Source organism: Sapajus apella, unplaced genomic scaffold, assembly GCF_009761245.1.
Source record: "Sapajus apella isolate SASKATOON/1434 unplaced genomic scaffold, GSC_monkey_1.0 scaffold49, whole genome shotgun sequence".
Taxonomy (NCBI): domain Eukaryota; kingdom Metazoa; phylum Chordata; class Mammalia; order Primates; family Cebidae; genus Sapajus; species Sapajus apella.
Genome location: NW_022436989.1, coordinates 16,630,873 through 16,651,930, shown reverse-complemented (window position 1 = coordinate 16,651,930; position 21,058 = coordinate 16,630,873). Strand labels below are relative to the sequence as shown.

Sequence of the window (21,058 nt, the reverse complement as noted above, 5' to 3'; positions counted from 1 at the left end):
TCAGCCGCCAGAAGTGCTGAGATTACAGGCGTGAACCACCGCGCCCTTCCTGTTCTGTGGGCCTTTAAACGGATTCACGTATTAACAGAGAATCAACATCTAAATAGACCTTTATTTTTATTTTACTTGTTTGGACAGAAAAGAAACTTCATCGGCTTTCATTAGCGTCTCCTTAAGTGGTGGAAACACATTAAACTCAGAAATAGTGGACCTTGTAGAAAAGCATCACAAATTAAAAATATATTTCTCCATGTGGTAAAAGTGCTTTCACTCCAATTAAAGGGCACGGCAAGGGTGTTTGGAAACACGGTCTCGAATTTGGCCTGCAATCCGTGGCATCGAATTCCAACCACAAGGCAGGGGAGTCACCGTGACGTAGAGCGCAGGAACGACGTGGGGCCCGGAGCATGCGGACAGCAACACTCGCAATAACTGAGTGAGGACAAGGACAGAGTCCCAAAGCCTGAGTAGAATAGATTCTGCGTTTGTAAAAAATGAGGTGGTTACATAAACTAGGTTGAAGGGGGACCGGGTCATCCCAGAAATTCCGTTTCTGGTCTGTGGGGACGGTCAGAACCGCTGACCACTCTGGCGTCGAGGCCTCCCTAGAGACGCATAAACCTGGGTTTCGAAAGAGCCCAGATCAGCTGGGGGGACCTGTGAGCCTCACTGCCAGTGCTGGGCACGCAGCCTTTCCAGTCCTGCGGCAAGCAGCCACCTCTGGCCCTCATGGTGTCAAATCACACCCGACCAGGGTTGCCACCACAGTCCCGTGTTGGGGTTTTTCCAAGGCCAGCCCTACTGTTCTGAGGGGCCACTCTGAGAAGGCAAACGCTGCCAGGGTCACTCACTACACACGGAGGAAAGACAGTGAGCAAATGGCCATCGTAGAGAACTCGGTGTGTGTTTCAGCAGTGCTACATATTTTTCAAGACAAGTAATTCTGCCAGTGATGACATCTGCGATAAAGCTTAGGGCCCACAGGCTCCCTGTGGGCCTCGTGGGGAGCAACCACGTCTGTTCTGGAAGCCAGTGGCCCTTCCCGGCCCTGCCACAGGCCAGAACAGAACTGTGATCATGCAAGGAGCCGTGACTGGGGCCAGGGTCAGCGTGGGGGGTGGAAAGGAGGGAACATCTGCCTTTTACATTAGATCTGAAGCAACAGTAAGAAAATAACCTGAAGATATTTTTAAAAATAAAAAATAGCATCACCTTTCACTGCAATTTTTTGGCGTTTCCCTTTTGCCCCTGCCCACCAGCTAAGCAGAGGAAATGAGCAGAAATGCCTCATCTTTCAGAATGGGCACCCACTCCCCATTTCACTCCTGCACACCCAGGATGTATGTCTTCTAAGAGACCTGTTCAAAGGTGCTCGCAGGAGGAAAATGCTGGAAAACCCTCCGGCCTTCCCCCACACCCGAACCATTGTAACCATGCAGGGTGTCTTTGCTTCCTTCAAGCCATGAGCTTGAACCATGTCCCAGGTTGCTGTAGATCTTCAGGAAGCAGGCATATCTCCTAGAGCATGCTCCAGCTCATTCTATCACGGGGGCCTTCCTTCACAATCACAAGTCCATGTGACCTCGAGAGCTCCACGGATGTCAAGAGAGAATCTGCCCTTGAGAACACAGGTGCAGGTGCTCACCACACCGGGGGCACTCTTTCCCGAGGGAGGACATGCTTTTCTTGGAAGGCAAACAAGGACAGCAACCGTCCTCTGACCCAGTCCATCGTGTCCCTCCAGAGGCACTGCACATCCCTCCCAGGCAGCAAGCCACACAGCAGGGCGTCTCCAGGTCTCTGATGGGCAGGTCTGAACAGCAGGCTCTCCTTCTCTCACCCCTCCCCTGACCAAGTCCTGCGCTCCCAGCATCAGTGGGTCGGAGAGGCGTCCTCCAAGCCCAGCAGCTCTCTGACGAGTCTCTCCCCAAACTGCGCCCGACTGTACCTCTTCACGTGGTAGGCATCTGACATTTTGTACAGGATGTAGGCATTGTTGATGGCGATGCTGATGGCGAACCAGAACACCTGCTGCCAGGTCTTGTTTGGTTTATGAGAGATGAAATACCTAAGGACACAGGGAGTAAGAATGGGTGACACGATGGTTCATGGCACCCAGCAAATGCATCCCAAAGGACCCCTGGCCCATGAGATGCTGCAGGCTCACCTCTGACAGAGGCAGGAGGGCTGCAGGGGCAGGAGCCAGGCTTGGGATGTTAGGTGAGCTCTAGCTGGGGGCTTTGTCACAGTGAACTTCATTTAAGACCAAGGAAGTGAAAACATCAGGACTGCTGGAGAAGACCCTGAATGCTAGGTGCCAGGTGTGCTGGGGTGGCGTGCAGCCCTGGAGTGACAGACGCCTCCAGCCCCTCCAGCTTCCCTGCTTGCTGAATGCCCCTCGAAGGCTGTGTTGTATATGTGCTGTGCAGTGGACACTCCCCCAAGGCCAAGCTCTTCCTCAGCTCCAGGCCCCTGCAAGGGATTCCCCTGTTCCCGAGTGTATCTTTGCCATCCCTGCCATCCCTGCAGATGAAGATACAGAGGTCGCCCCTCTGGGAAGCCCACCCAGACCCTGAGGACACTGGCCTTCTTGGGAGCACCAGCCTCAGGGCTTACTGCACTGTCTTCGTTTCTGAGTTTGCCTCTGCACCCTGACTATAAAGCATGGGGGGATCCGTATCCTCAATATCTCAATATGACTGAAGTGCCCAGTACACAGCAGTCACCACAGACATCTACTCCGCAAATGCCAACTGCTTTAGAACAACCTCACAGAACGCCCCAAGGTGCTGGTGCTCAGTGAACTAAATGCCAGTGTCTTTGTAACAACCTCATGGAATTTGGCAAGGTGCCGGGCACACACAGTAGGTGTTCAATAAAGACTTGTTTGATGAATCTCTAAGGAATGGGGCTACCTTTCACACAGGCTGAGTTTTCCAGAGAACCAGGTCCTTGTTTTTCCCTCTTCATCATGAAAGGCCAGGAAATGTAGGTTACCCTCAAAGAGGGTTCAGTCTATATCCAATTTTGAGTTAGTCCAATCCTGTTCTAAGTGGTAAGGCTCAATTCCAGTGATTTAATAGTCTCAGGTTCACCAGCAGTCATTTTTGAGTTCCCATCACAGTGGTTATTACGGCACGAGACTAGGGTGGCATCGTGGGGTCTGGATGTCCACACCTCGTGGATCTTGTCTATGCTGTGTGTAAACTATGCATACTGTGTGTATATTTAACATGAGACCACACCTGGTGATCTAAACGGGCATCCATATTTGAGAAAATTAAATCACCAGTGCTAGAACACATGTGACTCAGGGTAAAAGTGCCCAAGCTGATGTCCAGTGTCATCACTGGACACGAGGGTGGGGGAGGAAGACAGCAATCCAGGACAGGGTAACAGGACAAGCGATGCCAAGGGCTGGGGTCTGAGCTCGCTGCCGAGGGACAGCTGGGTTCACGTAAGCAAAGGGAAGGGCGCCTCGGGGCACAGGGAATGTGAACCCTGCATTGGGAGAGTGGGGGGCACAGAGTACCTGGGTAGAGGACTTCCAGGTGCGGCCAGGTATGCACGGGTGAGGCCCAGAAGTCCAGGCTGAGGGCAGGATCTTACCTCCCAGGTCTTTGTCCTGCCGTTCTTACAGCGGGGAAACTAGTGATCATCTGCCAATACACCTATCCCGTGATGGCTCGACTACCCGATCCCTTCTGTGGCGGAGGCGCCTGTCCACTTACTTGCTGTATTTGTCATCGTATCTGCAGATGTAGCTCAGGTGAGCAGCAAACGCCTCCACGGCCAAGGGGCATGGGATCTCCCCACTCTTCCTCTTGATGATGACTCCTGAAGGCGAGAGACAAGATAAGCCCCTTCCTGCACGCCTCCTCCAAACGCCAGTTTATAAATGTGTCTATCTTCATTCAGCTTAGTTGCCCCAACTTAATAATGAGCAGAGGAGGAGGGGAGGGAGAGTGAAGAACAATCATCACCAACCACCAGATGCTTCAGAGGAGTTGAGGAAAACATCAGAGTCAGGTGACTGCGGTGGTAAGTCCCAGCCCAGACACAGTGCCCCAGGTCACAGGGGCTTCACAGGGGTGCAGGACCCTGGCGGGTCTGAAGGGACCCTAAGCAGCATGGGGCAGGGTGCTGCACCCAACTGGGCTTTGAAAAAGTGAAAACAGGGACGGGATTCACTCTTCCCTCCACCCCCATCTGCCAGGCTGGGTGAGGGATGCTGGGAAGAGGTGGTGGCTGAGGTCAGGAAGCACCCTGGAGCCCTTTCCACCTACCTTCATCAAAGGAAAGCATGCTGGCAACTCCAGTCACCTCACATAGGGTGACTGTGCAGTCACCCTGCATAGAGCACTAGACCTCACTCCTCCCATCTAAGCTGTGATCTTGCATCCTTTAACAAATCTCCCGGTACGTGTTTGAGATGATGGATATGCTAATTCCCGTGATCTGATCACCGTACATTATATGTATCAAAATATCACCATGTGCCCCATGAAAATGGGCAATTACTGTTTGTCAATTTAAAAAAGCAAAAGGAGGCCTCAGAGTGGACAGGCGCCTGCCAGGCCCTCCAGCTTCCCTGCTTGCTGAACACCTCTCTCAAGGTGGCTGGGCGCAGTAGCTCACGCCTGTAATCCTAGCACTTTGGGAGGCCAAGGGCGGATCACCTGAGGTCAGGAGTTCGAGACCAGCCTGGCCAATGTGGCCAAACCTTGTCTTTACTAAAAACACAAAAATTAGCTGGGCATGGAGGCAGGCGCCTGTAATTCCAGCTACTCAGAAGACTGAAGCAGAAGAATCGCTTGAACCTGAGAGGCAGAGGTTGCAGTTTGCTGAGATCACTGCCATTGCACTCCAGCCTGCGAACAGGAGCAAAACTCAAGAATAAAAATAAATAAATAAAATGTTTAAAAAATAAACCAAAAAAATAAAAATAAAATCTCAAAATAAATTAAAAAAATAAAAAACAAGCAAAAGCATGGAATTATTATCATTATTTGGGGGGTATGAGGTCTTGCTCTGTCACTCAGGCTGAAGTGTGGTATCATGATCACGGCTCACTGCAGCCTCAAATTCCTGGGCTCAAGCGATACTCCCACCTCAGCCACCCGAGTAGCTGGGACCACAGGTACATGCCACCGCGCCCGCCTAATTAAAACCATTTTTTAAATAGAGACTCACCATGTTGCCTAGGTCTCCCCATGTTGCCTAGGCTGCTCTCAAACTCCTGGCCTCAATTGGTCCTCTGCCTGGGCCTCCCAAAACTCTGGGATTATAAATGTGAGCCTCCACGCTCAGCCAAAAGGAATTAGCAGCTCAGAAGAAAGAGGAAGTTGCCCTTTTCAACCCTCCCATCCCCCAGGCTCCATCCTTTTGTGCCTCCTAGAATTTCGGGGGCCCTAGGCCCTCAAACACCTTTTCCTCTAACTAAGTACAACTGGGAATGTATCCAGGGGCACCGCGAAGGTCATGGCAAGATTAACAAATCTCACTGGCAGGGCCTGAGAAGCAGAGACAATGAGCCCTCCCGGCCCCACTGCCCAGCCCATGCTGGCCCTTCTTCTTCCTCCCAGGGCTGCCTCATGTTCTACCCAAGGCAGACAACATGCAAGAGGGGGAGGACGCATTCTCCCAAGTAGCTGAAGCCATTCAAGCATGGCTGGAGTTTACTTATGTTTCCTCGAACTGACCTTCCCTCACTGCAGCAAGGGATTTGGACACAGTGCCATTTTTCTGTATTTTTTTTAAGGGATTAACTCACAGGATTGCGAAATTTCAGCAATACTGAAATGGACAAGGTCAAAGTGAAATGGGCATGTCCTTTGCAGGCCCAAGGGAGCTTCGTCTGAGGCCAGCCACCTCCCACCCCCACAACTCTCAGTGAGGGACTGTGGCTGACACCAGGGTTGCCCAGATCTGCTTATATAGACTGAGCCAGGCTCTTTCCTTCTTTCCTCAGAAATAGTAGCACTTCACATGGAAGAAACACTGGACAGCTTGGGGGAAATTTAGCTGCCAAGGCCTGCCCTAGAGATGCAGGACCGGGGAGGGGCCCAGGCAACGCATTCCCTAAAGCTCTCCAAGGGCCAGAAAACCACGGTGTCCCCCTGCCCTCCCCCCACATACATACTGAGGGCTTCCTCCTGGCCAGAAGACTGTGGGTGCCTTCACTTGCTTATGGAGCCCTCCTCTTGAGAGAAGTTCAGCCGTCGGGGGCCTGCAGGGCACAGGTGTTCTCCAGGGTGCAGCTCACCAGGCCCGAGGAAGGGCGAGTGGGCCTGCAGTGCCCCAAGGACAGCAGCCTCTCTCCAACGTCCCTCCTGAGGGTTCCTGTCCTTGCTCCCTTATCTCAGCCGCCCCCGCCTCCAAGACTGAGTAGGAGGAACCCTGTTTCACACTTGGGGTCCCAGCACGTGGCCCATGGAGGATTCCTATCTCCAGCTATGTTCTGATTTGCCTGACCTCCAATGACAATCTTCCCTGGGTCTCAGGAGGCTCTGGCCCCCTTAGGGTTCCACATGAATGTAAGCAGGTGAGACCATCCCTATAAAGAAACGGAAATCCCATCAGTCCCTTTCCTGGAACTTCAGGATGCCCGCTCTGAGTCATTAGTGTCTCCGGTGAGTCAGGGCTGCTCTGCGAAGATCTCGGGGTTTCCCACAGCCCATCCCCGTAGCTACTGACCATTTCCAGCGTTTCACCTCCTGGTTTCAGCCCAACAAGGGCAGAGGCTCCTGGACTGCCACTGTCCCAATCTACCTCGCCATGGGAGACCTTCTTTAACTCTTCATTTCTTTCCCATTCTTTTTCATAATTGTAAATTTGACAGCTTGAAACGGAGCTGTTTCCACACCAGACCTGCATCCTCCTCTCTGTGAACATTTCCCTAGTTTATAAACCAGATCACTCTCCTCTCCCCATGATATTCTGGATTCTGAGATAGTACCCCAGCTGAAAAAGGTAAGGCAGCCATCCTGTGACGTCTTCTGATTGCTAACGTTGGCAATATTAGCAAGAGGAAATCTGTAGTTACTGTCTTGGCTGCGTTAATCACTGAGAATGCCGTGCACATCACACCCAGGCTCGTGGTGGACGCTGTATTGAGAGCTCTGTGGGAATCTGCACACGTCTGTCTTCTCCACGTCTGTCTCTGTGATGCCCAAGATCGACATGGGCCTGTCTTCCCATTCTAACAGCTGTTCTAACACCTTCCTTGGCTGTTAGTGGCTTCACTGACACTGCTACCCTTCTGCAAATTTAAGTGAATGAATCAAGACCTGATTCATTTTCAGATGCAGATATTCTCCATTCTTATTAGTCTTAGTGAATCTGAATCCAAAATGGACAGACTACAGGATGAAGATGATAGACCCAAGGGGGATTTCTAAGAAAAGCAAAAGGGTTTGGCTCACAATGGGAATATCCTTTGACATATGACAGCATTAAAATAATTTTTTTTCTTGAGACAAAGTCTCGCTCTGTTGCTCAGACCGAAGTACAGTGTCATGATCTCGGCTCACTACAGCCTCTACCTCCTGGGCTCAAGCAATCCTCCTGCCCCAGCGGCCCTCAGCCCCCCAGCAGCTGGGACTACTGTAGCTACGCCATACTCAGCTATTTTTTTGGGGGGAGGGCATTTTTTGTAAAGATGGGATTCTGCCACATTGCTCAGACTGGACTCAAACTCCTGGAATCAAGTGATCCTCCCACGCTGGCCTCCCAGAGTGCTGGGATTACAGGTGTGAGCCACTGCACCAGCCTGTGTTTACATTTCTGAAAATCCTGCACATATGCTCACACTCTGTGACAAAAAGTTTCATGTTTCCTTAGAATCTGGAGTAAAAATTAATAAATCAATTCCTAAAATGTTCATACTTAGTTACATATTTCCTAAAATTGGAAATGCTGCTCAACTTCAACTAGAGTATATATGGTCATAAAAGAACAGAATGTAACAGAGCTGAGAAGCAGTCTTCAGAATTTACAATGTTTCAGTTTATCATCTGAGATTTATACACACACACACACACACACACACACACACACATGCTTGCTCTCTCTCTCTCTCTCTCTCTCTCTCTCTCTCTCTCTCTCTCTCTCTTTTGAAACAGAGTCTCGCTCTGTTGCCCAGGCTGGAGTGCAATGGCACAATCTCAGCTCACTGCAACCTCCGCCTCCCGGGTTCAAGTGATCCTCCTGCCTCATGCTCCCGAGTAGCTGGGATTATAGGTGTCAGCCATCGCGCCTGGCCCTGAGTGAGATTTAAAATAAATAGGGAAAAGATGAATTATTCAATAAATGGTTTAGGCACGGATGTGTAGCTGCTGGGTCAACCCACCCTGCCCACTTAACAACAACAACAAAAGAAGAGAGGCCCACTTGATGCCACGCAGCAAAATAAATTTGAAGTGGATTACGGTAAAGAGCACGAAATTGCACCATAAAACAGGCAGGTGAACTAAACTTATCTGGCCTTGGGACAGAAGAGAGACCTAAAACCTGAGAGCAGAGAAGATATCAGAGAAGCTATCAATATATGCACCTATGGAGAAATGAAAACTTTTTTACATTACAAAATACGAATCATAAATAAAGACAAAAGGAAATGAAATATAGAAAACAACGTGCTGTAGGCAGAAAACTTCAAGTTAATGAGAACATGACAAGCATCTCAAAAGAAAAACTGTGAGGAACATAAACCACTCGAAACTGGCCCACCAACACATGGAAAGACGTGCAACCTCTCCCACAGTCAGCGATTGATATTTAAAATCTGGGTGCAACTTCACCTGTCAGAATGACAAATGAAAAATAAAAATAAATAGTGTTGGTAAAGCTGGAGGCACACCGGTCCCCTGTGCCCACTGCAGCGGTGCAGAAGTACAGCCTGTGGCGACACATCACCAGAAACCTTTCCACTGGTCCCACCCTTCGAGCCTGCACTTCCACGTTTGGATTTATCCTGAGGAAATGATCAAAGATGTGCCCAGTGTTTATGTATGAAGACAACACCGTATCATCATTAACACTGTGAAAATGTGGATCACTGGCCAGGCGTGGTGGCTCAAGCTTGTAATCCCAGCACCTTGGGAGGCCGAGGCAGGAGGATCACGAGGTCAGGAGTTCGAGACCAGCCTGTCCAATATGGTGAAACCCCGTTTCTACCAAAAAATACAAAAATTAGCCAGGCATGGCGTGCATGCCTGTAGTCCCAGCTACTCAGGAGGCTGAGGCAGGATAATCCCTTGAACCTGGAAGGCGGAGGCTGCAGTGAGCCAAGATCGTGCCCCTGCACTCCAGCCCGGGTGACAGAGTGAGACTCCATCTTGGAAAAAAAAATGGATTATTAATAGGAGAACTGGCTGAAGAAATTATGGCACATCCAAAGGGAAGGAATGCTAGGCACAGAAAACGATCTCTCTTCATGAGAAAAAGAACTCTTAAGATGTGAACCACAAAACAGATTTCCTGGGGAGAAGCAGCTAGGGACCTGACCTTCCCCTGGGCAGGTTCCTGCTCATTCCAGCTGCACCCAGGTCTGTGCCCACCTCAAGCACCCACCTGAAGCGCTCACTGAGCAAGTGTGAACTTCCCTGGGAGTGCTTTCTAGAGGTACTGGGGGAGGGGACCAGGGTCCTGGAGGTGGGGAGGGAGGCTGCAGTGATGCTTGATCATACTCCTTGGGATTTCTTTTTTTTTTTTTTTTTTTGAGGTGGAGTTTTGCTCTTGTTGCCCAGGCAGGAGTGCAATAGTGTGATCTGGGCTCACCACAACCTCCACCTCCCGGGTTCAAGCGATTCTCCTGCCTCAACCTCCTGAGTACCTGGGATTACAGGTATGCACCACCACATCCACCTAACTTTGTATTTTTAGTAGAGATGGGATTTCACCATGTTGGTCAGGCTGGTCTCAAACTCCCGACCTCAGATGATCTGCCTGCCTCAGCCTCTCAAAGTGCTGGGATTACAGGCGTAAGCCAGCATGCCCAGCCACTCCTTGGGATTTTTAAGAGACACTAGGATTCTGAACTTTACGATGTAAAATAGAGTACTTTGGATTCAGAAATTGTAACATTAAACACGAACACTAAATTTCAACAGATTTAAAAATCAGTTCCTTCATCGATACCTCCTTACATGTTCCTTTGGTGTCGCTTTAGGAGCACCAACCCTTAAAATTAGGCTTTTAACATTTGTCATCTTAAATCCTGGGGAGGATTTAAGACGCATTCTTTTCTCTTTATTATCTCCTTTCACTAAGCTCAGATGAACGTGATGTCCTGCCTTGAGACACCTTTTCAGAGGCCATGACTTAAAGTAAGTTGGTGGGGCTGGGCACTGTGGCTCATGCCTATAAACCCAGCACTTTGGGAGGCTGAAGCTAGAGGATCACTTGAGGCCAGGAGTTTGAGACCAGCCTGGGCAACATAGTGAGAGTCTGTCTCTACAAAAAAAATTAGCCGGGTACAGTGGTATGCACCTGTAGTCCCAGCTACTTGGGAGGCTGAGGTGGGAGGTTTGCTTGTGCTCAGGAATTCGAGGCTGCAATGAGCTATGATGGTACCACTGCACTCCAGCCTGGATAACAGAGCAATACGCTGTCCCCAAAATAAATAAATAAACAAAATAATTTGGTGGAAGCAGTTTCTGCCCATGACTCTCTAACATGTTCCCTGGAAATTCCCTCATCCTGCACCAAGACCCTAACCACTGGGGTCTGGAAGTCCAACTCAAACTCTAGCCTTCAGCTTGCAAGGCCAATTCCAAGCCTTCCTGTATCTTCTTCATCTCCATTCTTCTTCCTCTACTTTCTCTTCCTCTTTCTTCTTCTTCCTCCTCCTCCTTTTTTTTTTTAATAGATGAGGGTCTTGCTATGTTGCCCAGGCTGACCTTGAACTCCTGAGCTCAAGCAATGTCCTGCCACAGCCCCTTAAGTAGCTGGGACTACAGCTGGGTGCCACCATGCCTGGCGCAAGCCTTTCTTCAACTGATCCTGGACACAGCACTCAAGAGCACAGCTCCCTGCAGCCCTCCACGCCCAAATCGAGTATTGACGCCCATCTGCTGGGGTCCCTCGATGGCAATCTCCACTGAGGTATGATCCAACTTAAGCTGGCAGGAGGGGAAAGATGGGAAAGAACTAACAACATACGTTAAACATGGACGGACAAACTGTACCACGGAAATACATACAACACACACACAACACATGCACACCACACACACCACACTCGTAACACAGACATGCAGGTCTATACACACTGCATCACACCAACATACAGACAGACCACACGCACACACCATGCAAACTTACACATCACACACGCCATATCACACATACATGTAACATACTCTATACCACACACACAGCATAAACATATACACATACCACACCCACCATACCACACATACCATACCACATACACACTCCACAGCACAGCACACCACCAACATATACACACACACCACACCCACCATACAAATACATATCACATATACACTCCACATCATACACACATATACACACACACCACACATACCATATCACACAAACATACACATCACATACTCCACACTGCACACAACACACCAAAATATATGTACATATCACACACACCATATCATGAATACGTATCACATACACACTCCACACCACACATATACACACACCACACATATCACACAAACATACATGTCACATGCCCCACACCGCACACAACATACCACACTACACCAACATATACCCACACACACCACACCACACATATGTATCACTACACACTCCACACCACACATATACAGCACACACAACATGCCAGGCAAGTTTACACACCACACACACATACATGTGAGAGTACAAATACGCACACTAACACCTGGGCTCCTTGGCAGTGTTCTCTGACAAGTGAAGGGGAAAGAGGCCTTTTTCCATTCACTGTCATTTGTCTTGAGGAAAGCCTCCATGTGAAGGCAGGGGACGCTGCCCCCACACGCTGCACTGCCGGGAATGCTTTTGTGAAAGGCCCCTTTGTCCTGTCAATGTTCTTTTCAATGGCTTAGTGATGATTTCACTGTATGTTACTGTAAGCATAGACTCCTTGCTAAGTAATTCCCTTTGTTATAAATGGAATTTTAAATCCTGAATAAAATCAATGAGTAAATCAGGGAACAGCTGATGAACCAGACGGCGCACCTGATTAACATCTAAGGAAAACACTAAAAGATAAGAACGATGGATTTCTCCCTCCCATCAGAACAGATTTTTCACAGAATCCCAGACGATAAAGTGAAATGCCATTCAAATGCAGCCCATTATCACACCCCGTGTACAACCTGGGGGCTTCCAGGGGCTGCCTGAGTCACCGGCAAACCCCATCAGCCTGGCACTGCTCAACAGCTTACATCGAACAGGGAGCTCTTTCCTCACTGCTTACCCACGGCTTCCTGCACCTGCCAGTTAGAAGCATGGTGTCAGACGCTAGGGAATAACCGAGGGTAGTCTCAGCCCAGAGCAGCACAGCCCACAGTGGACGCCATGTCCACCGCAGCTGCTGGGCTTGCCCAAGCTCATCCAATCACCCACGCCCTGCTTTGCTGATGGTGGGCCCGTGCTCACCTTGCTGCACTGGGGAGTAGGCGTTGGTCAGGAAGCGGAAGTGTCCTTTGTTGTACCAGCAGATCAAGGACATGTTCCCCTTCATCTTGATTTGGTACTGGCCCCGGGCCGGAGGGGTGGCTGGGTTGGTCAGCATGGACAGTGGGAGGCCGGTGCAGTCACTCTTCCGGGCGCTGAGCAAGCCACAGCAGTAAATCCCTGGGGGGAGAGGGATAAAGAATCACACACTCACCATCATGGGAGATGCCAGTGGCTCCTCCGCCCTGTGCACCCCCAAGGAAGGAACGGGACTGCCAGGTTCTCAGGCTGATGCTTAGAAGTCAGACCCTCTAGAAGAGACTGCTGAAGTTTTCAGGTGTTGTATCCCTCTGTGGTCTCCCCCCGTGACAGTCTCCCTAGGCTCTTCCTTAATAACACACAGTATGCTAAGATGGCATGTAGGGCCACAGCATGAGCAATGGATGGGCAGTAGCAGCAGGAGCTGTCACCTGGACCCTCAGTGTCCAGCACAGCACTGCACACGTGCACCCCTCATCCCACCTACGTCCAGAAATTTCTACACTCTACAGGTGATGGCACGCACATTAGAGAACAGGAACAGAGGCCTGACAAGGGCAAGGCCCCCAGGCTCACAGCTGGCAGGGCAGACAGGCATGAAGCCCAGGACTGTCCAGTGTCCAAACCTAACCACGGTTACGTCATCCTGATGATCTCGCCAAGACGTGGCTGGCTGTGAGCCTAGCGCTGAGCCAGTCCACACCGCACCCCAGGAAGCTGTCAAATGGAGCCCCCATCTCCTTGGGGAGCTACGTTCAATGCGAAAGAAAGAATCATCCAAGAATGTGGACTAAACCAAGTGTCATTCCGTGAGTGGGTGGAGAGCCTCCTGAGTGAGAAGGAGCCTGCGCTTGGTCTCTCAGGCCTGGAAAATTCTCATGGGGTGGCTGGTGGGCGGTAGAGACCAGTACGAATAAACACCCACTGCGGACTTGCTCACTTCCACCCTGGACCCAAGGCCTTTCAGTTCCTTCCATTTCATCGGCCCACCCCACCCTGCTGGGCCATGAGGCCACAGAGGCCACAAGCACTCAGCTGCTCCCCAGCAGCCTGGAGGGGACACGGAGGGCCTGGGAGCAGTCTCGGCCTTTACTCTCTGCCCTGGGAGGACCAACAGTGCCATCGGTCACCTGAACACATGCCATATCCCATGCATCTGCTTTCCTTATCCCCGCATCCCACTCTGCTCTGGAAGAAAGGCAGTTGAATGAATCTTTCCCTCTTCCAGATTCCTTTCCTTGTGGCCTGTGGGGAGGAAGATGCACCCAGAGCTGCTTTCAGCTCCTCTTGCTGCTGAAAAGAGGAGGGGTCTGCTGCTTGCAGCTTCGTTCTTAGCAACCGATGTGACCACTCAAGCTACTCTCATCTTGAGATTTTGGTTTGTTTTGTTTTGAGACAGAGTTTCACTTTTGTTGCCCAGGCTGGAGTGCAGTGGCACAATCTCAGCTCACTGCAACCTCCACCTCCTGGGTTCAAGTGATTCTCCTGCCTCAGCCTCCCAAGTAGCTGGGATTACAGGCATGTGCCACCATGCCTGGCTAATTTTTTGTATTTTTAGTAGAGACAGGGTTTCTCCATGTTGGTCAGGCTGGTCTTGAACCCTCGACTTCAGGTGATCCACCCACCTCAGCCTCCCAAAGTGCTGGGATTACAGGCATAAATCACTGCGCCCAGCCCCTCATCTTGAGATTTAAAAAGAAAAATCTGTTCTTAAAAACAGGGAGGAGGATGACATGAACAACGGTAAGGAGGTCCGAAATCCCCCATCTGGGGCTCAATCTATACTACTAGCCAAAGAGAAGCTGCATGTTCACAAGAGGGAAAGAAGAACATCCAGCAGCACCCACATTTCCAAGAATCTATCCCTTTATAAACACAGAAATTATTCCAGGAATGTCCTTTCCGGCTTTTATTTTACAACCTGGTCTGTGTGGCCCTAGGAGGGACAACCAGGCTCTCTGCTACAATTCTTCTCCTCAAACTTGGCTGCCTGTGAGAATCCCCCAGGGTCAGGGGACACCGGCCCAGACCAATGTGAGCTGCGTCCTGGTGGGTGGAGTGCAGCCACTAGCAACCATCCCTGCGGACACGCTGGAGGACACTGCCCTTAGTCACAGCAGAGGAGGAATGTGATGATGCCCCAGGTGAAGAGCTCAGTCGGTTTAGACGCTTCTAAAAATAGGCAAGGAGATCTTTTTTTATCTCTTACCTAACCTCTTGAAAAAAATCCAAATTCCATATCTAAATATTTTCTTCCAGCTAGAAGTTTCTTTTCCCATCCTTCTTCTAATTCTCTGAGCCAAGAGGCATCCCCTTCTCAGAATCACAGGAGCAGCACACTCAGCTCTTTGGGAACCATATTGATGGCCCAGGATATTCCTCTGGCATCCCCACTCCACCTTGTCTGCACAGCATCCACCCCACTCGACACAGACACACACACACAGACAAAAACACAGACACATACACTTGCACACACTCAGACACACACAAAGAGACTCGCACACACAGACACCCACACATACACAGAAACACACACAGATGTACACAGACACAAACGCAGATGCACACACTGACACACAAGTACACAGACACACAGTTACACAGAGGTACACAGATACAAACACACAGACATAAACACAGGTGCACCCACAAAGACAGATACACACAAAGACACAGGCAGACACATACAGATGCACACATGGACACACACAGTTGCATACACAGAGACACAAATGCACACAGACACACACAGATGCACACTGACACAGACACACACCAACACTCAGACACACATAAAGATATACACAGACACACAGATACACACACACGAAGACACAGACATAGACACACACAAAGACACACAAACATATACACAGAAACACACACCCCTCCCCGCTCCTCTCAGTCCAGGTTGATGGTGTGAGGCAGGGAACAGGCCCTGGAACACACATAACATCACACTCGTGGTACCCGCACTTGGCCTTGCACAAGCTGGTAGGAGAGAAGGCAGTCCTGGTTCTCACCCTGTGCTCGAAGAGAGAACCCACCATTCTTTCAAAGTAGCTGGGTGCTGTGCTGCGGGGCCAATTTTCTCTCACTTTACTTTCACAGCCCCACTTCACATCATTTGATCTCTCTACCCTTGATTCTTCCAACAAGTAACTACTGAGCCCTGGGCTTTGCAGAAGAGTAAGATGTAGCCAAGGCCAGCAGAAAGTGAAGTCAGGGGCCGCTGCCTCACTGCAGCTACCAGGGCTCCAGGATGTCAGCTGTCTACACCTCATTACTTAAGAGGGTCTAGTTTTAAGGTCAGATGTCTGATTGCTGCTGAGCAAAAGGCCTGCAATTCTAGTCTACTGGCTGCTACAGGGGAGGCAGCAGTTTTTGTGCTTCTCCTGAGTGGACTGGCTCTAAATCCCCAAAGGTAGGATGAAGTGAAGGCCAATGCAGCTTGCCACAGGGCTTCCTGAACTGGTCCACATCTTCTTTTTCTATAGCCCCTGTTTCATTCAGAGCCAACGAAGGCTTGCCCAGTCTTTGCCACACATGCACGAAGCATCTTAGCACCCAGGGTACCTAAGATTTTTCTGAGGCCCATTGTACTGTTCCCTGTCTTCACACAATTCTTGTCTGTCTCCTGGGAAGGGGCCACATTACAGCTGGTGGCTAAGTTCCAGAGACTTCCTAGAGCCTTACTAGGAGCTGTGCCCAGGTGACACAGACTTTTGATGGCTGCAGATTTCCAATGGAGGACAAACAAAGAAATGCCCTGAAGGCTGGGCAGGGCTTTGCACCAAGTGTCCTCTAGACCTTGAGCCCGTGGCTCACTCACCCTGCAATCTCTAGTGCCCGGCAGGGTCCAGGCACACAGGGTGGCTGATTCATCTGTTCCCTCAAGGAAGGGCCTCATCACCTGGTATTCTGTGGTCTGTGCTGGTCTTCGCACAGCTGTAGCCCCACCTGGACCTCTCCTAGCAGTTTCCCGGGGGAGGCAGGGCTGTGTCCCCACTGGCTCCCCCCTTGACTAACCTTGCTTCTCAAACTCTTCAAACAGGGTCAGGCTGGTGATACTGGGCCCCGTGAAGATGATGTAGTTCTTGCCTGCCGCGTTCCGGCACAGGCTTCTGGCCACCATGCTGTGGAGCTGGGGCTTATTCTTCAGTGCATCCAGGCCATCTGGGCCCCCGCCTTCCTTCAGGTGGACGTAAATCTTTAACACAAACACACAGAAGTCAGCATGCTCACAACAGCGTGAGACTGGGAGCCCGAGAATTCAGCAAGCGTGAGTCTCGGTCATGAGACTGAGAGCTAGTGGAAAAGCCCCCATCATCTTTTCAGCTCACAGGGGTCCCAGGTCACCCCCAAGCACACCCCGGCCCTGAGGCTGGTGACTCAGCCCCAGATGCTTCAGTTTGGAAAGGTCAAGGCGGAGGAGGAAAAGAACAAGCACCTACAGGTAATGAACCCAGCAGTGAAGACCAATGCAAACACACTCCCCAGCTCTGAAACACATGAATGATTTAAATTCACTATAAATAAAATTAAAGGCAACCTCACCTGTTAGGAATACATGTATCTGTGCACTTTCCACTTGAATACAGCTTTTTAACTTACAAGGCATGTTCATAATGACTGTTTCTTTGGTTCTTTTCAGTAACAGCCATCAGGCAGGCAGAATAGGTACAATCCCCCTCATGGTGTAGAGAAGACAGGACTGAGGGCTAAATATTCACCCAAGAGCCCAGAGCCAGCAAAGAGGATGTGTGGGACTCAGGGAGCAATTTTTGAACATGTTTCATGCTGCTTCCGTGAACAACATCAAAGGGCTAGAGGCAGGAGAGTTAACGGATTCAAGAAGAGCATGTTCAAAAAATCAACTGCTTCCAGTGCAGGTGCAAGAAATGTGACTTGGCAAGAAAATCTTAAACAAAACAGAACACAACACAAAATGTGGTGTTGGATGACTGACAGTAACTCACTGCAAACCGGAACTGCTCAAGAAGTTCATAGGATCTGAGCCTGCAGAGCTTATTTCTACATTAACACACACAGTTGCATGCTGTCTGGGGTTTCTACACAGATATCTACACTCAAATTTTTAAACACTGTGTATTATGGTTTTTTAATTGCTGCATCACAAATGATCAAAAAAAACTCAGTGGCTTCACCAGTGTCCATTTATGAGCTCATAGTTCTAGGCTGGGAGTCTAAGCAGGGCATGGCTGGTTTTTCTGCTCAGCATAAGGCTGCAATCAAACTGCTGACTGGTGGGTTCTCATCTGGTGTTTGGCATCTGCCTTCACGTGCATTCTCATTGTTTCCTTATGGCTACAGGACTGAAGTCCTGTGTCCCTGCTGACCATCAGTCAGGGACTGCTCTCAGCTCCTGCAGGCAATGTGTAGTCCTTGCCATGTGACCCCTCCCATTGTCAAAGCCAGCAATGGTCGGCCAGGCAAGGTGGTTCACGCCTGTAATCCCAGTACTTTGGGAGGCTGAGGCGGGAGGTTAGGAGTTCAAGATCAGTGTGACCAATGTGGCAAAACCCTGTCTCTATTAAAAGCACAAAAAATTAGCTGGATGTGGTGGTGCATGCCTATAATCCCAGCTACTTGGGAGGCTGAGGCAGGAGAATTGCTTGAACCCGGCAGGCAGAGGTTGTAACGAGCTGAGATCGTGCCATTGCACTCCAGCCTGGGTGACAAGAGCAAAACTCTGTCAAGAAAAAAAAAAAGGGCAGGGTACAGTGGCTCACGCCCACACTCCCAGCAGTTTAGGAGGCTGAGGCAGGAGGATCACAAATTCAGGAGTTCAAGACCAGCCTGGCCAATATTGTGAAACCCCCCTCTTCTAAAAATATAAAAATTAGCCAGGCATGGTGATGCATGCCTGTAGTTCCAGCTACTCGGGAGGCTGAAAGAGAAGAGTTTCCTGAACCCAAGAGGTGGAGGTTGCAGTGAGCTGAGATGGTGCCACTGCACTTCAGCCTGGGCGACAGGACGAGACTCCGCCTCAAAACAAAAAAAAAGCCAGCAATGGGGACTCTTCCTGAGGCTGCATCCCTCTTGTGCTTGCACTCTCTTCTGTCAGGAAGAACCTGGTTCCTTTTCAGGGCTTACATGGTTAGGTTGGGCCCATGCAGGATAATTTCTCTTTAACAGATTTAGGACCATAATACATTTGCAAAATCCAAATTCCTTCTCATCAACACCCACATTAGTGTTTGAGTGAATAACCGTGAGGCGTGTGCACACCAAGGGCAGGAAGCCTGTAAGCATCTTAGAGTTCTAACACATATTGGGGCATACTGCTTCCACACTAGGCACTTCTATGCATCTGAAGAACTGAAACATGATAGCTGAGAAATGGAGTGCTTCCCCACCTTCCTGAAGCCAACAGAGTGGAAATGACGTCAGTTTTATTCCCTGGGAAACAGACTGACTGAACGTACTTTCATGAAGACCAACAGTGAACAACACCTTCCCTGTCCAAACACTCAGTGTCAGTGAGGATGTGGGGAAAGGAGCACTGTGCGGATTTGGTCTAAATACATACAGTATAACATTTCCGGAGGGAAATTTGGCCCTAGGAATCAAAGACCTTAAAGTATGGCTGTTATAGAAAACAGTATGGAGGTTCCTCAAAAATGAACAATCACATGATCCAGTAATCTTACTTCTAGGTACACACCTAAAGGAACTGAAATCAGGCTCTCTGAGAGATATCTGCACTCCCATCTTCACTGCTGCGTTATTCACAATCGCCAAGATTTGTAAACACAAGTGTCCATCAGTGGATAAGTGGATGAAGAAAATGTGGCATATGCACATGATGAAATACTTATTCAGCCTTTAAAAAGGAGGAAACTTGCCATTTGCCACAACATGGACCTGGAGGACATGAAGCTAAGTGAAATAAGCCAAGCACAGAAAGAGAATACTGTATGATCTCACTTACATGTGAACTTAATCTGAACTAATAGGAGAGAGTGGAATGGTGGTTACCAGGGGCTGGAAGTGGGAGTGGGGAGATGCTGGTCAAAGAATACAAACTCTCAGTTAGATAGAGGAATAAGTTCAAGAGATCCATGGCACCACATGGTGACTACAGCTACTAACTATATGTTCTTGAAAATTGGTCAATTTCAAGTTGGTCTAGATGGTCAATTTCAAGTGTTGCTCAATTTCCAGATGGTCAATTTCAAAATTGGTCAAGATGGTTAATTTCAAGTGTTCTCACCACAAAAAATGGTAACTGTGTGATCTAATGCATATGTTAATTAGCTCAATTCAGCCACTTCCATGTCTACATATTTCAAAATATGTTGTACACAATAAAGATATACGATTTTTATTTGTCAATTAAAAAATAAATTTTGTAAAAACCTTAAAAATATTCACGCTATTTTACTCATGAGTTTCACTTTTAGGAATTCAATCCACGGTAACAATTGGAAATATGTTAAGAGATTTATACATAAAATACCATGTCCATCTTAGAGTTTGTAATAATGGTAAAAAAATTAATGACCTAATTATCTCACATGAAAGGAGACTGGTTAAAATTACTTATGTAGGTATAATGGAATGTGGTACACTTTAAAAAATCACCATGTAGAAAAATGTTTACTAACATAGAAAACGTTCACAATATCCTTGTAAGTAGCCAGATTATAAAACAGTGCAAGTGTGTGTGTGTGTGTGTGTGTGCGTGTGTGTGTGTGTGTACATAGATATGTTGACTATATACTCAAGTGGCTATTTCTGTACAAAAAGCATTTATTAGAATGACAGATATGCTGGGCTTGCAATGTTTTTGATGCAACATACAATACAACTTAATCAGACCCACTAAAAATAATTATAAAATAACTTCCTTATCAGGATTACCCAAGCACAGGAGGATTTGGAATTTGCAGTATCTACAGGGTCTGAGTGAACCATGTATTTGGAATATGTATCTGTAGGGTCTGTTGTGCATCGTCTCCAAACCTGGAGATGACGATGATGATGATGAGAACCAGGTCAGCTTCTTGCTCTCCTGGGATTAACACATTTTCCCGAAAGCCAGTGATGTGCAGCGGAGAGTTTACAACCCTTCGGTAGAATATGGAAGGCAGTCCTGCTGCAGGACTGTCTTGAAATTACTCAGCCTCATGTGTCCAGAAATGTACCTCTGAGAGCTGGCATTTTTCCAGACTCCAGCCCGTCTCTTCTGAAGAAGTAGACACTTGACTGGGATGTCACAGGAGAAGTGGACAGGCACTGAGCCAAAGGCACAGAGCCAAAGGTCGAATATTTCTTATTAGAAAATCTGGAAGAAGGATGAGGCCAAAAAGTGGCACCACTGAGAGTCTAAAGAGAGTCCCAAATG

The 21,058-nt window shown here is 49.0% G+C and overlaps 1 protein-coding gene across 1 annotated transcript in view; it reads right to left on the bottom strand.

Moving 5' to 3' along the window:
• Window positions 1-92: 92 nt before the first annotated feature.
• PGBD5 (piggyBac transposable element derived 5) overlaps window positions 93-21,058 on the bottom strand; it is a 97,997-nt gene continuing 77,031 nt past the window's right edge. The window contains exons 4-7 of the mRNA XM_032242361.1: window positions 16,717-16,897; window positions 12,628-12,825; window positions 3,732-3,837; window positions 93-2,068 (exon numbers count right to left, since the gene is read on the bottom strand). Coding sequence (XP_032098252.1) covers window positions 1,873-2,068; window positions 3,732-3,837; window positions 12,628-12,825; window positions 16,717-16,897 — 681 coding nt within the window. The 3' untranslated portion in view covers window positions 93-1,872. The remainder of the gene's footprint in view (window positions 2,069-3,731; window positions 3,838-12,627; window positions 12,826-16,716; window positions 16,898-21,058) is intronic.